The sequence below is a fragment of the Hevea brasiliensis genome, chromosome 6, assembly GCF_030052815.1.
Source record: "Hevea brasiliensis isolate MT/VB/25A 57/8 chromosome 6, ASM3005281v1, whole genome shotgun sequence".
Classification (NCBI taxonomy): Eukaryota; Viridiplantae; Streptophyta; class Magnoliopsida; order Malpighiales; family Euphorbiaceae; genus Hevea; species Hevea brasiliensis.
Genome location: NC_079498.1, coordinates 108,482,890 through 108,498,981, shown reverse-complemented (window position 1 = coordinate 108,498,981; position 16,092 = coordinate 108,482,890). Strand labels below are relative to the sequence as shown.

General features: G+C 34.5%; 1 protein-coding gene across 1 annotated transcript; it reads right to left on the bottom strand.

The window, feature by feature from the left end:
- Positions 1–1,012: 1,012 nt before the first annotated feature.
- LOC110666547 (putative disease resistance RPP13-like protein 1) lies at positions 1,013–5,757 on the bottom strand. Its single transcript, XM_021827067.2, has 3 exons — positions 2,239–5,757; positions 1,764–1,879; positions 1,013–1,422 (listed from the first exon to the last, which is right to left on the bottom strand). Exon 1 carries the CDS (start codon positions 5,580–5,582, stop codon positions 2,343–2,345), a length of 3,240 nt encoding a protein of 1,079 aa, XP_021682759.1. The 5' UTR covers positions 5,583–5,757; the 3' UTR covers positions 1,013–1,422; positions 1,764–1,879; positions 2,239–2,342.
- Positions 5,758–16,092: the final 10,335 nt, after the last annotated feature.

Sequence of the window (16,092 nt, the reverse complement as noted above, 5' to 3'; positions counted from 1 at the left end):
TATTAATAGTGAATGTTTGAATGTGGATGATGATAAGAAAAAAGCAAAAGATCCATTACAAGATGAGTGGTTAATGGATTCTGCTTGCCCATTCCATATTTGCTCAAAGAAGGAGTGGTTTGATGTGATTGAAGAAAATAAAGGAGAAAAAGTGAAGTTAGCCAATGGGAACAAGATGGAAGTTGAAGGTATTGGAAGAGTGAAGATCAAGCTGCATGGTGTCAAGTAAAAGTATTCGATGAAGTGAGATATGTTCCTAAATTTGAAAGGAACTTAATTTTCTTGGGTAAATTTGATTCTTTGAGTTATGGGTGTTTGATTCATGCTGGAGTCATGAGAGTTAGCTGAGGTACTCTTGTAATCATGAAGGGTGAGAAGATTGATACAAAGAATCTCTATAAATTGGAAGGAAGCACATTGATTGGAAGAATACAAGTGGAAGCAAGAGGCAACATCAACAATCAAGAATGCAAGGAGAAAATTGACTTTTGCAGAAATTGTAAAAACTAATTCTATTTGACTTGAACGTGAAAATTGTTAAAGTCCAAGTCCAATTGGAATTAGAAAGTATAATTAATTTAGAAAGTATAATTAGTTTAGGAAATTTAGTAAAATTTAAATTATTAAGTTTAATAATTAGAGTCCTAAAAGAATTAGGTTTTAGTGACCTATATATATGAATAGTTAGTTGGCTATTATATGAAATGTATTGTAGAGAGCCCACAAAGTGGAGAAGTGTGTTGAATTCCTTGAGTTTTGCTTGAGTGATTTTGAGAGTGAGAAAAATAATTAGTAGTTATAATTATTTTTCCTTGATAGTGAATTTGTTGGTGGAGTCAGCTTACGCTGAACCACGTTAAATTTTGTGTTCCTTATTTTGTATGGGTGTGATTTTCACAACAGGAACCAACAGTAATTTTAATTCCCTTTTTGAATTTGAAATCTACGGGTTAATTTTTTTTTTTTTATTGAATTACAACTTATAAATCCGCACAAAATATATATCACTGAATTTCACCAAAACCATTTACTGATCATTTAGCATCTGCTAGTTCAATAATACATGCAGACAAAACCATTTCATATAGTAATGCTTGATAAAAATAATGATTGGATGTTAAATGTAAAAATAGTAATATCATTTTTTTTTTTTTTACCTATAGTCCAAATATTGAACACAACCTTATTTGTTGCCGAGCAAGTCCATTATGCTCAAGTCCAAAAGCAGTGACAACATAGACTCAGATCAACCAAAGCTTCTAGAACCTGAGATTCTACTGCCAAAAGCTTCCATTTCCCCTTGTTCATCTGGGCTTCCTACTCATCAAGATAGAAAGGCTGAAATGAAATGAAGGGCTTCATACGGTTCAATTTATTAGCATCTTAGCAGCATCTTAGTCTTCAATTCTCAGCATAGAAACCCTGCAAAAAACAATTCAGCATTTCTAATTTCAGATATGTTCCAAAAGAGTTTTAATAGGATTGAAAGATCACAACAATCTTCATTATCTTCATCTTTTGCATCAAATTTGAGTGGTTTTGGGGATAAGATTCAGGATCAGCTGTAAACCATGACAACTGTAATTCTTCTAGAGGATGAGCAACATAAGACATTAAACATTTTACCTTCAGTGAGCTCTATAAACAATGGCATGCCATGAGAACAGCAATAGACCAATTGAGTTAAAAAAAAATCCATCTTTCTGAAGTTCCAAGCATAATAAACCAAATTAAACTCTCCATAAATCTGAAGCAACAAATACCTTAACTTGTAGACCTTTGCCGCAGCTGCTTCCACGGCTGCTCTGAAATGATACTGGTAATATGTTTTCTTTTCCTTCATTTTTTTTTCTTTGGCCACACAAGATATGATAGAAACCTGAAATGGCATGAAAGTTGAGCAATTTGACATTAAGAATACAGTAAAGAAAGCATAGCACTCTAATAATATAGTCCAAGGTGTTTGCCATGCGAACTTGTTCATGAAGCACGTGTATATCTTTCTTTTTTTTTTTTTTTTTTTCTCTCTTACCAGACAGATCATAAGTGATTTCAAGGAAAATAGCATGCGATTCCATATAAAAAGAGAACAGAAAGGGCAAAAAGATGTATCTATAAGTTAGCAGAGAAATACTTATCATGAGTTCAGAACTTCTACAAATTAATATTTTACTACATGCTTGAGCTCTGATTTTAATCTTTGAACTGGATTAATCAAGAAAGCTGTGCTTCTTTTACCTTGCTAAATAACTTGGTGTCAAGAAATCTTGGGCCCTTCCCCAAGTCAGGGACAGAGCAGCCCTCTCTGGCATGGACAAAGTTCAATCCTTACAATAAGCCTCTCAAGTGCAATAAGGAAATCGAACTTTGGATGTCCACTGATAGGAACTGTTTGATCGGAAAAATCTGAGTGCATCACACTCTTCTATTTCAATTTCATCTACAGTAACAGACAAAGTATCCATTTGTTCCATTAGTAAATTTAGCGCATCCAAGGATTGGAATCCATGAACACTGAGTCGGTGTAGCCCAGAAGGTAACCTTTTTAGCTGTAGAGAACCAGCATCCATCATCCATCCTACTCTGATTTCGATTTCATTTGAGATAACCTCTAATAATGAATATAGCGAATCTAAGGATTGGAATGTGCCAATAGTGAGTCGATACAGGCCAGAATGCAAATTTTCTATTAACCAATCTCGAGAATCATCGTATAACCTCATTTCAATGATTCTTGGAGCACTTGGAAGTGATGCAACAAGTAGTTTCTGACATCCTACAATCTTAACTGTTGTTAGAGATGGAAGATGATCAGACAGTACTGCCTTTGTTAGATTGGGACACTCTCGTATATAAAGCTCTTGCAGGAGAGGGAAAGCTCCACCTTTAAAAGAAACCCATTCATGCCATTGTAGCATCCTTTCAAACACCAAAATTTCCAGGGATCCAAATGGCTTCTTCATGGACGAGCAACTTCCATAAAACTCTTGACCGATGAATGTCACTCCAGGAAAGTCTATGATTGACAGTTGTTTTATAGAAGCTAACTGCCCGAGTGGAGGTACAGAGGTGCAGTTTTTGCATCCATTGAGCTCCAAGCATACAATATTTGAGAAAGAGGAGTTGCCCACCCAACTTGGAAATTCTGTACCCCCATAACCGACAGTATAAAGACATTCCAAGTTGGTGTGAGGGTGTAATTGCTCAAGCAATTCTTTATCATGCTCTGGATTCTCTGTTTCACCATTCCATCTGAATGTCAACATCTTAAGGTGCTTCTTAGCCTTCAAATCCGCTTCTACAGCATCTCGAGTATCAACAACATTTTGTAGATTCCTAATGCAAATTTGTCCCCGTAGATCCTGAAGCCCCCCCAACTCTTTAATGCTGGATCCACTTTGCTTCCCCAATATGAAATCAGTTAACTTTTGAAGCTTTGTTAACCTTCCCATTTCTAGTGGCATCTCTTGCAATTTTGTTTCTCCAATGTCAAGATGATTCAAATGGATTAACCTTCCCATGTTGGTTGGCAATTGAGCGAGGTTTCTGCACCCTTGCAGTATTAAAGTCCGCAAATTACATAAACCATCTATAGATTCTGGTAACCTTCTGATTGATGTTCGAAAGAGATTCAGGTATCGAACATTGCTCAAATTGCCAATCGAATCAGGTAAAACAGCAAGGTATTTGCATTCATGCAAGATTAAAGTTTGCAAATTGTACAAACTACTCACAACTTCTGGCAGCGTTTCTATGGATGTTGAGGAGAGATCTAGATAACGCAAATGTTTCAAGTTGCCGATACAGTTAGGCAATCCAACTATGTTATTATAGTGGGATAAAGATAACACTCGCAAGTGTCCAAATGTTAACAATAAAGTTTGCATTACCTCATTATCCATGCATTTACGAGGGGGCAACCGAGACAATTCCACAGGGAATAAGGTGCGCAAGAACTTGGCTTCATAGATTGCCTCAAATTTATCAGTAGCATCATGTTTTGTTCTTGTATATGACAAATGACGAACCATCCTATCAACCTTGCATGAATTATCAGCCTCCAATCTGAAGGAAAATTCTCCAGATACAAGTATTGCTAAGTCGTGTATAAGGTCATGCATAACCAAGCCTGATTGATTACCACTTGATGGCTGAAAAAGTGTCCTTGATACCAGGATATTGAAGTATTCTTCACCTACTTCCTCCAACTCCTTGTTTCCTTGAGATTGGACTAGAAGACCCTCTGCCATCCACAAAAAGACTAATTCCTGTTTTTTAAAGTTATAATCCTTAGGAAACATAGCACAGTAAGCAAAACATTGCTTTATGTGCGATGGAAGATAATGATAACTTAATCTTAAAGCTGGAAGAATGCTGTCACTTGTCAAATTCCATAATTTGTTGTTTAATACCTTCTTCCATTCTTCAACGTCAGTTTTGGATCGTAGGAGGCCTCCCATTGTCTTTGCAGCTAATGGTAAGCCTTTGCACTTTCTCACTATTTCCCTACCAATAACTTCCAAGTCGCAATGTGCATTAGGGTTTCCATCATCAAATGCATGTTTTGCAAACAATGACCAGCAGTGATCTGCATTTAATTCCTTTAAATTATGAGTTGGAACGGTGCGCATAACTAGTGCTACACTTTCATTGCGTGTTGTAACAATAATTTTGCTTCCTTTTGCTCCAGATTTCAATGGCATTCGTAAGATGTCCCAATCAGCATACTGATCATTCCACACATCATCTAAAATGAGTAAGAACTTTTTCTCCATCAACACCTCCTCTAGCTCAAGTTGAAGCTGATTTAGAATATGGGTATCACTTTTCTTTCGTGTGACCCCCTCAAGAATATCTTTTGTTATCTTGGAGACATCAAATTCTTCTGAAACACAGACCCACGCTTTAAGTAGAAAGTATTCTGCTACTCTCCCATCATTGTAGACAAGCTGAGCAAGGGTGGTTTTACCAACCCCACCCATACCCACTATGGGAATCACACCTACGCCGTTCCCATTTCCATCATCTGATAGCAGCAACTTCATTATGGCTTCCTTATCATCATCCCTACCATAAATACCCGACTCATCTACCAAAGAAGTTGTCTGTATCTTACATGTTGATGGTTTTTCTCCAATACCCTCTCTTAGACCAAGGGCATCCTTTTGTTTTACTAAGTATTCAAGCCTCTCCAGAATTTCTTCTAATTTCGCTTCCACCAACCCCTTTTTGAACGGATTACGAGAAGAGAAAAAATTGCGCACCTTTTTCCTTCGAGATACAACTTCATGCTTCGATTGTAAAGCTCCATAAGCAATCTCATCCAACAAGTCATCGGCTTCATAGGCAGCATCTCTGAGATTGTTGAGCCAGTTTTTCACAGCTGGCTTGGTGATCTGCTTCTCCTCTGCATCATCAAGCACTCCCTCAACAGAATTTAATGTTATATTCAATTTATTGAGCAACCCATCATCAAGCTTTCGACCCCTGAAGAAGTCAACTATTTCAGGAGAAGCCATCCTATCGAACAAAACTTGAAGGAAAGCAGAGAGAAAGGATCCTCCTACCAAGGCTGCAGCCATGGTTTTGTCCTTTTCACAAGGGGCAAGGACACAATTGATCGAGCAAAAGCAAATTAGTTAAAGGAAGGAAAAGAAGAGTACAGAGTGCTTTGTCTCTCCGATCATTGACATTGGTTTGTTATCTTAAGCTTCGGATTTGCACCGGTTGACTTCTCTCTATTATTTTATTTTTATTTTATTTAATCGAAAGGCAGAGATATCTTCAGTCATAAACAGGAACAATTACGAGCCAAGGCCCAAGGCCTGGTAACAAATATGGGCTCCAATCATCCCAAACCGCCCACAGTCCTAATGTCCCAAACAAAAAGGTCCTCAACCCATACAAACCAAGTGAAAATGGACCCGAACAAGAGAAGCAGCCTCGCGGACACTCCTGCAAACGGAGCCTCAGCAGCAGCCAGCCTCAGTATCAAGCATATTTATTAAATCCGGTGCGAAGCTGTCCCCCAGCTAAAACATCCGGCTGACGGATAACGAGTTTAATAAGTAGATCAATAATTTAATCAATGAATTATTAAAAAATTAATTAAATATATATTAATTAAATACTATACTTATTAATATAATTAAATAAATTTAATCAATTAAACTTTATTTTTATAATTAATATTTTAATGTTTATTATATTACATATACCTTAATAATATTTTTAAATTTTATATGAGAATAATTAAATTTTAAATATTTTTATTCTCAAAATTTATAATTAATATATAAAATAGAAATATTTTTTTTATAAATGATTAATTAATGAATAACTATTTTCTTAATATTTTTAAAATATTAATTATTATTTTATAAACTTTCTTGTATTACTATAAATAAAATTATAATAGTTAAATAAAATTTTATTTATCGACTAAATATAAATTTAATTTTTAAATACTAAAATATGAATAATTGATTCTTTTAAAATATTTTAATTTAGAAAGAAAATTGATGGGATTAGCGATTCATTGCGTCAATAGGTTGTTTGATTATTTTTCCAAGTCAATTTCTTGTTCGGTTCAATAATAGAATCAACACGATTTTATGTCCATATTACTGAGTCACCGGGTCAACTAATGGATTGGTCCCGGTTTTATAACACTAGTATCAAGCAAAACTATTGTAACCAAACTGAGACCACCTCCAAAAAATAGTAGTCGTCCTGAACGTCAACGTTGTCGAAAAGATACTCAAAACTCGAAGACTCTTCGAAAAGGTGGTAGAGTTCTTGGCAATCCTTGAAGCCTTAAGAGACTGGATGTCAACTAGGAGCATCATGAGCCTCCTCGAGGTACAGACCATCATCGCACTAATAGAGTAAAGAAACTAGCCCAAAATGCTACAAGCACAACAACAAATCAGACTCCTCAATAGAGCTTCAGGAAACTACACAACCATTTCATGGCTTGTAACAATCCAATTTTTTCTCAAATTTTATTTTCTTAAATTCAAAATATTATTTTGAATTAGATATTTCAATTTGATGTTATTTTAATAAAATTACTATTACTTAGAATTTTAAATTTATGTCATAAATTTAATTATAAACATTTTTAAGAATTTATTTAAACATGTTATTATTATTATTAAGGTTTAATTTTTCATATATAGTATTTTGTGTGACGCTCCTTACCCGTCTACAGTGTAGCCGAGTAAGGCGTGTCACATTTGGTACTGGAGCATCCTATTTTATCTTGTTTTATGTTGTATTAATTTATATTCCATTTATTCGTAATTGTCCATGTGAGGAAAAAAAATTTTTTTTATCACAATTTATTTTTGTGGAGATTCAGATGAAGTCTCTGTTTTATTAGCGTTTGGCGGATTCCATTACTTACCTGTTAAAAATCTCATATCATATGTCATACTATCTATCTCATTCTTTTCCATATCATATCATATCATCATGGCTAATATAAATTTTAAGTAAATATTTTTCATTTCATTCATATAAAATTTATATACAATAATTTATAATTTGTTTACAATCACAAAATGAATTACATCATTTACTTATATACAATAAATAAAATACAAAATCTAGATACACATAAGCCCTACAATAAAAAAAGGACTGGTGAGGTGACAAGTCACACTACTGCAAAGTCTGCTCCAACTCACTGTCTGGACTGTTCCTGCTCAACAGTACCTATGCGATGGAAAAATCAACGCGCTAAGCGAATTGCTTAGCAGTGCATAAATTAAAGTAAAAATAACTAAATAATTAAAATAATTATTTCATGTATAATTTCATGAATTTTAAGTCATTTACAAATTTATTGAACTTTGGGAGCAATAAATTTATCAGGATCTTTTCTTGTTATTTATCTCATATTCAGTCTTATTAAATTCATATCAGTGATCTCTTCATGTAATTATTTAATTTTAAAGCTTATTACTCATATCTGTGCCCAAGTGACCTATGACAGACTATAGAGACTGGATATACAGAAGTATACTAGTTAGACATCCGTATGTCTATTATGTACACATCAGTCATGTCAGGCACAAGGCCAGCGGGCAAGCATAAAGCCATAAATCATATCAGACACAATAGCTAACGGGCAGGCATAAAGCCTGTAGAATAATTATATCAGACATATATTATCTATCAATGATTATTCATATAGGCAGTACTGCAATCTGTAGTCCCTAATTGGTATACCAATCGATGCAAACTATATACATAAGTCTATGTATACATTGGGCAATTTTAGTATCATTAAGTACTTAAAATTTCATTATTTTATGTTATGTACTATTTGTGTTTCATAGCATTTTCATGTTACTTATGATGGGAAACATAAGTCCCACATGCATATTCGTGTCACTTTTATGTTTAGCAAATTATTTTAGTTAATACCATATCATATGACAAGTCATTTTATGAACCTTTCTCAAGGTCCAGATTTGATGTCTTAATTTCACCTAGCAAATTGGTTAAGATGTAGCCACTGTTTGGTCACACTTCTTTCATGGAAGTTGTTCCTCTATGTCTTATCTTTATTTTCATTTTTGAATCATATCATTTGGAGTTTTAGAATCCAAGTTATAGTCAAATTACCAAAACTGGTTCACTGACCTTTTCTGGTTTCAAAACCAGGCAGATTCTGGAATCACACTTTATCTAGTCATTTGGGCATGCTACAATCATTTTTAGGCCTAATGTCCTTCATATGAGTTGTTACCCTATGTCTTAGGGTCAATTAGGTTCAAGAATCATAATTTTTCAAGTTATGTAGGGTGAGTTATGGCTAGTTAACTGACCTGGATTCATAAACCCTGTACCTTTAGGATTTCAGGTTCAGGTTAGTATCGTTGATTCCTATTTTAGGGTCCTTACAATCAAAATTTGAGGAAAGTTCCTGAATCAAAGTTGGAGTTCTATTTCTTAGGTTTCCATAACAATTTGGCTCATTCTAATTGGAGTTTCCTAGTGGGAGATATGGTATAAATATTATTCTAGGGTCAAGTGGCCATTTAGTTCAATTTCAGGATTTGGGATACTGATTTTTTCTAACAATTTGGTCAAGTTTCATTAGGTTCTGGGTTTTGATCAAAACACCAAAATTATAGTTCTAGGTCTTATGGAAATTTTAGCTTGGTTTCACTACATTTGCAGTTTTGTGGAACAAGTTATGACATTTTTTTCAAATCTAGTCAGATAGGTACAAGTCCAGAATTTTATGTCAGTTTTGGTTCTGGTCAGAATTGTTGACCTAATTTATTCTAACAAATTGGTAGGGTTAGAGTCAGAACTGGATTCTATGTTCTCCATAAAAAATGTGCTCCTATAACCTTTCCAATGGTTCAAGAATCAAGTCATTCTGACTTTCCTAGAGTGAGTTATGGCCATTTGAACATTTACTATTCATATGATCATTTTTCTAGGTCTAGCATATGGTTACCCGGATTCAAACCAAATTTAGGTCGTGTTGGGTTCAGATTTTGGGCAGGTCTCTACATGAAAAATATGGCATTTTGTCCTAAGTTTCATTTCCAATTAGCCTCACACCAATTGGAGCAATGTGACTCTACTTATGACCACAAAACCACACTGGACTGGACTCATAGGTCCAAAATTCTTGCACAGAAATTTAATACTTCCAATCTTAATTCCACCCAACTCCTAAACTTCATTCACATTCATTGCACTTCAAATAGTCAATAAATGGCCTCAACAAAGTCAATTAGGTATCAATTCACAAAACCCTAAATTTTGGGTCAAAACCCTAACTTCAAATTCTCAACTCTTGCATAACACATATAAATCAACATGCTACTCATATCTACTTGTTAATCAACACTAGTAAACACAATTATGTTTATCAATTCATCAAACTCCCATCATTCCTATGACTGCCAAAATTTTAGGATTCCATTTACTCATGGTATTCTTTTTAATTTCATGAAATTTTAGCTTAATTTAACATGCTAACCATACTTAGAGAAAAAAGAGAGCTTAGATAGTGCACTAACCTTACTTGTGACCAACTTGGACTTGCCAATCTTCAATTTTTCTTCAATTCTTGACTATTTAAGGCTTCCTCAAGGTGTAGGAGTAATTTTTAGTGAAGGCAAGTTTGGGTTTTAGGGTGAGAATGGAGGGAAATTCAAGCTTGAAAGCTTGAAAAATGGTGGAAAGTGGAAGCCATGGTGGTTCGGCCAACCTTGAGAAGAAGAAGAAGAAGATGTAGCAAAATGATAAGAGTGATTTAATTTGGTTTGTCTCTTATATATATATGTCTAGATTTAATTGGTTTAAAATTTTAATTAGGTCATTGTGACATCATGCTTACGTCATAAATACATTTAAATTTTCTTTTCTTTTGTTTTCTTTTCTTATTTTCTCTACTCATTTCCATTACACAAATTCATGATTTTAATTCATACCTTTACCGATTGACTAAATTTTCTTGTATTTTTCTTGGCATTTTTTATTGTCATTTAGACCTCATAAATTCCTTAGTCAAGCCCTACTATTTATCTTACAGGGTTTTTCCATGAGTCTAGGGTTGACAACTGTATTCACAGTTACTTCTCATTAGAGTCACCCATTGTCGAGGCTTCCGGCTCATTTAATCGAGTTACACTTCACTTCTTTTATTTTTCTTTAATTTTTTTTATCTTTATTTAACTATATTATGACTCCTCACTCTAGTTTGAGTGTAGTTCCAGACATTGTGGCTGTCCGAACAGACATTAGTCATCGAAACAGTAGAATATACGGACTACCTAAAGTGTGGGCGTTACATTTTGGGACTTACTTGAAAAATATATAAAAGATCAAGGACTTATTTGAAATTTTTCCTAGGAATGAATCTAAACAATATGATGTCCAGATTCATTCTCAGCAATTAAAAAAAAAAAGAACCCAGAAAACGCAGCAGCACCTACCCCCCACCCCCCCTCTCTTTCCTTCATTTTCTTTATCTCTCTTTCTCTTACTTCTCCCTCTCTCTTTCTCTCTTTTTCCGGTGAGCCACCACTGCCGGTGACACCCTCCAGCACGACACAACTTTGGCGACCTTCCAGGCCAGCTTCAGCGGAGGCCAGAACCACCCGAAGTGGTGGCAAGCGAGGGAGAAGAGAGAGAAACGTGCATGCAAGGGCAGTAGTTTTTTTGCGTGATTCTGGCTTCATCCTACGTTCGATCAAGGCGATTCAAGTGTCCTTGGAAAGCTTATTCTTAGAGATTTTTTGTCATGACCCGAACCTATGGGTCGGATCAGCACTAGAACCTGGGCTGGCATAAAGCCTGCGAGGCCCATAGTAAGCCTTACTAATTCTAAATCCAAAATCCAGGCCAAAAACTAAGGCCCATCATGAAAATAAAATAAGATAAAATATTTTATTATATTTTTATTCAGGTCAACCCAACCCAATAACTATTAAAATTTAAAGTCAGGGGAGCACAGTTCAACCCTGAATCAATCAATTATAACTTATATAAATATCATAAAAATTTTCATTTATTGATATCAAAAACTTAAATTAATGTAGTCTCCAACAAGGCCTATGTTACTACTAACACATGCGAAGTTTTAAATTTCAAATTTAGAAAATAATAAGACAAATAAATAACCGATATTAAACTTGCGAGGAAGCAAGCATGTTACTCTGAAAAATAACTCCTCCTGTAGCCTGGAAAAATAGGGTGAATAGGAGTGAATGTTTGACTCATAGAGTAAGATATTGATTTTAAAAACAATTTCTATAACTATCTAGTTATAATACATCCCTAAGGATGAAATGCAACACCGATTAGCAATTTTACCAAATTCAAATAATATTTGCACAAAGAATAATTTGGAGTACTCACACACACACACATATACCATATCAATTAAAATACATATGGGAGTTGATCCCTTATACAGCTCTCTTAGTCTAAAACCTGTCAGTGAGATCAACTAGAGCTAGACTTTCACTTAATAATCCAATTGCAGGGGTCAGCGAGATCAACTCAAAGCCATACTCACCTCGACTTCCTCGAAAAGGATCGAGCCCCAAGCAAGACAAGCTCAAGTCGATTTGACCGTCCTATCCATATCCATCACACCATACCACACGCACGCTGACACACGCAAACAGCTCCAAATTACCCTAAGGTGACATCCACATTCAATTTTTAAATAAGAAAATGTAACATAAAATGTGCCTAACATTTAACCACATACATATATTTATATGTGATGCATGAGCATGCCTTGAATATGTAATAATATTGAAGTTGTAATTAAAATCAATATCTACTCACAGCACACTGGGGACTATTGTGACTGCTGGGTAAAGAAAAATAGTTGATCTCGATCACTTAAATAATTATATTATAAATTTATTAGTACTAATTCAAAATAAGACTCTAAAGGGATAACAGACAGCCTAATTTATATTGAAAATCTGGCAGAGTTTCCTCCATACCTAGGACCTACCCAACCTGTAAAAAGATCCAAATAACGTTTCTAATTCACCAATTTCTATAATCACATATCATCAACATCATATGGCCCCTCCTGAGCCCTCCAAATCAGACAATAGTCATAAACTTGAAAAATTACATTTTAGACTCTATAATTGATATTTTGTAAAAATCCATTCAAACATACTCTAAAATTTCTAAAATTTTGCCCCACGATCCTTAATAAGATTATAAAGCTATTGCAAAAGGAATTTTAATTTTCTAATCACCTATAAATATTTTATGAATTTTTATTCAAGAATATTACTCAATTCCATAAGTTTCCAACGACTAACATATTCTTAATTTAACCTAATTCAACATTCACATATTTAACTCTCCATTTTCAAGCTTCAACCAATCATATAAAATTTAAATACCATAAATTCATATAATCTTATATGCCCATATGCTAAAAATCTAACTAAAATCTATATATATTTTTCAAAAATATTCCACAATTACTCAAAAATTCAACAAATAACATATAATATCTGCAAATAATTTTACTTTCATCATATATTTTTCTTAGAATTTTTATCTAATTTTTTCCTGTTTAAGAAACATTGCATTTGAGCATTACAGACTGAGAAATAAGGAAAATAATCTTACCCAAAGCTTATCTGTGTCTCAAAACTTTCAAAAATTTATGAGGAAGCCTCTGGAAGTTAAATCATTCCCAAAGCTCACTGGAGCAAACGCCAGAACCACCGCGCACGGTGGTCGGCCACCGATGACAACTGTCAGATCTGATCATACCAAAATGTTCCTCTTCTCTTCCTAAGTCCATCGGTGGTCTCAGATTTCCAATCCAATGGTCGGATCGTCCTAGATCTGACTAAAAAGCTTGAAAAATTCGAAACTTCTTTCCTCCATATCCCACTCATCTGACTACCAAATGTTACAAAATGGGTATCAAAAGAAAGATCTCGAAATAAGCTTTCCAACGCCACCAGAATTGCTTTGATCGGACTTCGAATGAGGCTGAAATCGCACTGGAAAGCTGTTGCCTATTGTATGCTCATTTTCTCTCTCCTCCTTCGCCTACCACAATTCCTGATGCTACTACCGGCCGGCTGGTGGCTTGCCGACGTCGCCTGGGGTGGGGGACTCCTCGTCGGCGATGGTGGTGGTCGTCGGCAATTGCAAAAGGAAGGTAGAGAAAAAAGAGTGACAGGAGGGGGAGGAAGAAGGTGGGGGAGAAAGAGAGAGAGAGAGAAAAAAAAATTAGTTCTTTTTTTATTTGCTGCAGTAGCTGCTAACAGTGGGTATAGCCCACTGTTACATGCCACTGTCACTTCTCACTTTTCTTTTTTTTTTTTTTTCCTTTTTCCTTTTTTTTTTTCTTTTATATATACATATGTATGTATATTATCCTCATTAAGTTCCAATCAAAATATAATTAAAATATTACTAATATTTATAATGAACTTTTACTCAATAAATTATAATAATGAAGAAAATAAAATAAATAATATTGATAATAATGATACTAATGATAATAATCAAATTTCTAACAATTTCATCAAATCTTTAAAACTAAGGTTAAGAGTAATACAATAATAATATATTTTGTCAATTGATATAATATTAATACTTAAAAATCATCATTTAAATGAAAATTGGATTATTAAATAATTTATAAAATATGTTTAGAAATAATCCTTAAAATATATATATTTAAAAGTTTTATAAAAATTATAAATTAGTTAGATGATATTAAAATAATATCAAAATACTATATATATATAAAATATGAAAGTTACATTTTTAAAAAAATTCGGGTTATTACATTTCTTTTGATACCAATTTTGTAGCAAATGGAGGTCGGATAAGTGAGATATGAAGGAAAAAAGTTTGAAAAATTTCAAGCTTTTCAGTCAGATCTAGGAGGATTCCACCGTTGGATCGAAAATACGAGACCACCGTTAAACTTAGCATAACAAAACCTTTGAGATGAGATCGGCCTTGTTCTGATCAGACACCATTTGAAAAAGACGATCATCGGATGGTCCAGATTGTTTGGTGAGATTTTCGAACTTTTTCAATTTTCAAAAATTAAAAATAATTTTATAATAATTATTAATAATTTTTTGGCTTAATTTAGGTATGATCGGATTGATGATAGCTCACTGGCACTCGAGGCTGAGTTTTCGGCTAGATCTGGCTGCTTGACGGCCCGTCCCAAAATGTGGCCAATATTATAGTCGATCCTAACGTTTTTAAATGCTCCGGGCACGTTTCAAGTATTGAAATTGGCATAGGTAAACCTAAACCCTAAGTTTGCTTAATTACCTAGTATCAGGTTTAGAATAAAAATTCATAAAATATTCATAAATGATTAGCAAATTATAATTCTTTTTGCAATAGTCTTATAATCTTGTTAAGGATGCAGGGCAAAATTTTAAAATTTTTGGAGCTCGTTTGAGTATTTTTGCAAAATATTAGTTTGAAGGGCTAAAATATAAATTTTCAATTTTATGATTATTGTCGGGTTTGGAGGGCCCAGGAGGGGCTATATGATGTTGATGAGTGTCACGACCCAACCTATGGGCCGGACCGGCACTAGGACCTGGGCCAGCCCGTAGTAAGCCTAACTGTTCATTAACCCAACTCTAAGGCCCATTTGGGCCCAATTTCAAGAAAACAAACGGACAGAGTCCAGCCATAAAATGGACTTACCAACGGGGAGTTTTCGACTCACCCGACCTGTAAACACAATATATAGTCAATTGGGGAGCTCAGCTCACCCTCCACATACTCATCAACATAATAATAAATGAGAGCTCAGCTCCCTCATCCAATCCATCAAACATGCATAGCATATTAAGTTTACAGGTCCCAAAATAATAATTTAGTTTACAGACCCAAATCAAATAACATTTCTAACACATGCGGAAATTCTAAGATTTAACAAGTTTATACAAACAAGAAAATTGATCTCATGAGGAGAAAAGCGAGTTAACCTCAAAAATATCCTCCGTGGCCTGTAAAAATTTTTGAACAGGAGTGAGCGTTCGACTCAGAGAGTAAAATATCAATTTTAACCATAATCTCTATAACTATCTAAAACTAATGCAACCTGTAGAATGAAGTGCAACATCAACAATAAATTCACATCATAGCATCAAAAAGGTAATTTGGAGCACTCACACACCCTGTAGTATCAATCATAACATATGGGAGCTGATCCCCTATACAGCTCTCTTAAATCCAACCTGGTGCCAGCGAATTACTCAAGCTCGGACTTCCACTTAATAACCAAATCGAGGGTCCCAATGAATTACTCAAGCCGTGACTACCCTCGAAGGATCGGGTCCCAAATAATTACTGCCGTGACTACCCCGGCCCCTATCCATAGTCCACACCACATCACACGCACGCCAACGCACGCACACTACTCCAAATTACCACAACAACATCCATGGTACATCAACAGTTATGAATGCAACATAAATCGTGCCTAGAGTTTAACTACATAAATATATGCATATAAGTGATGCATGGGCATGCTTGAACATATAATAATATCGAAATTACAATTAAAATTAATATTCTACT

Bases quoted from the DNA above. Each gene is read 5' to 3' on its own strand.
- LOC110666547 (XM_021827067.2), bottom strand. From the start codon at position 5,582: ATGGCTGCAGCCTTGGTAGGAGGATCCTTTCTCTCTGCTTTCCTTCAA.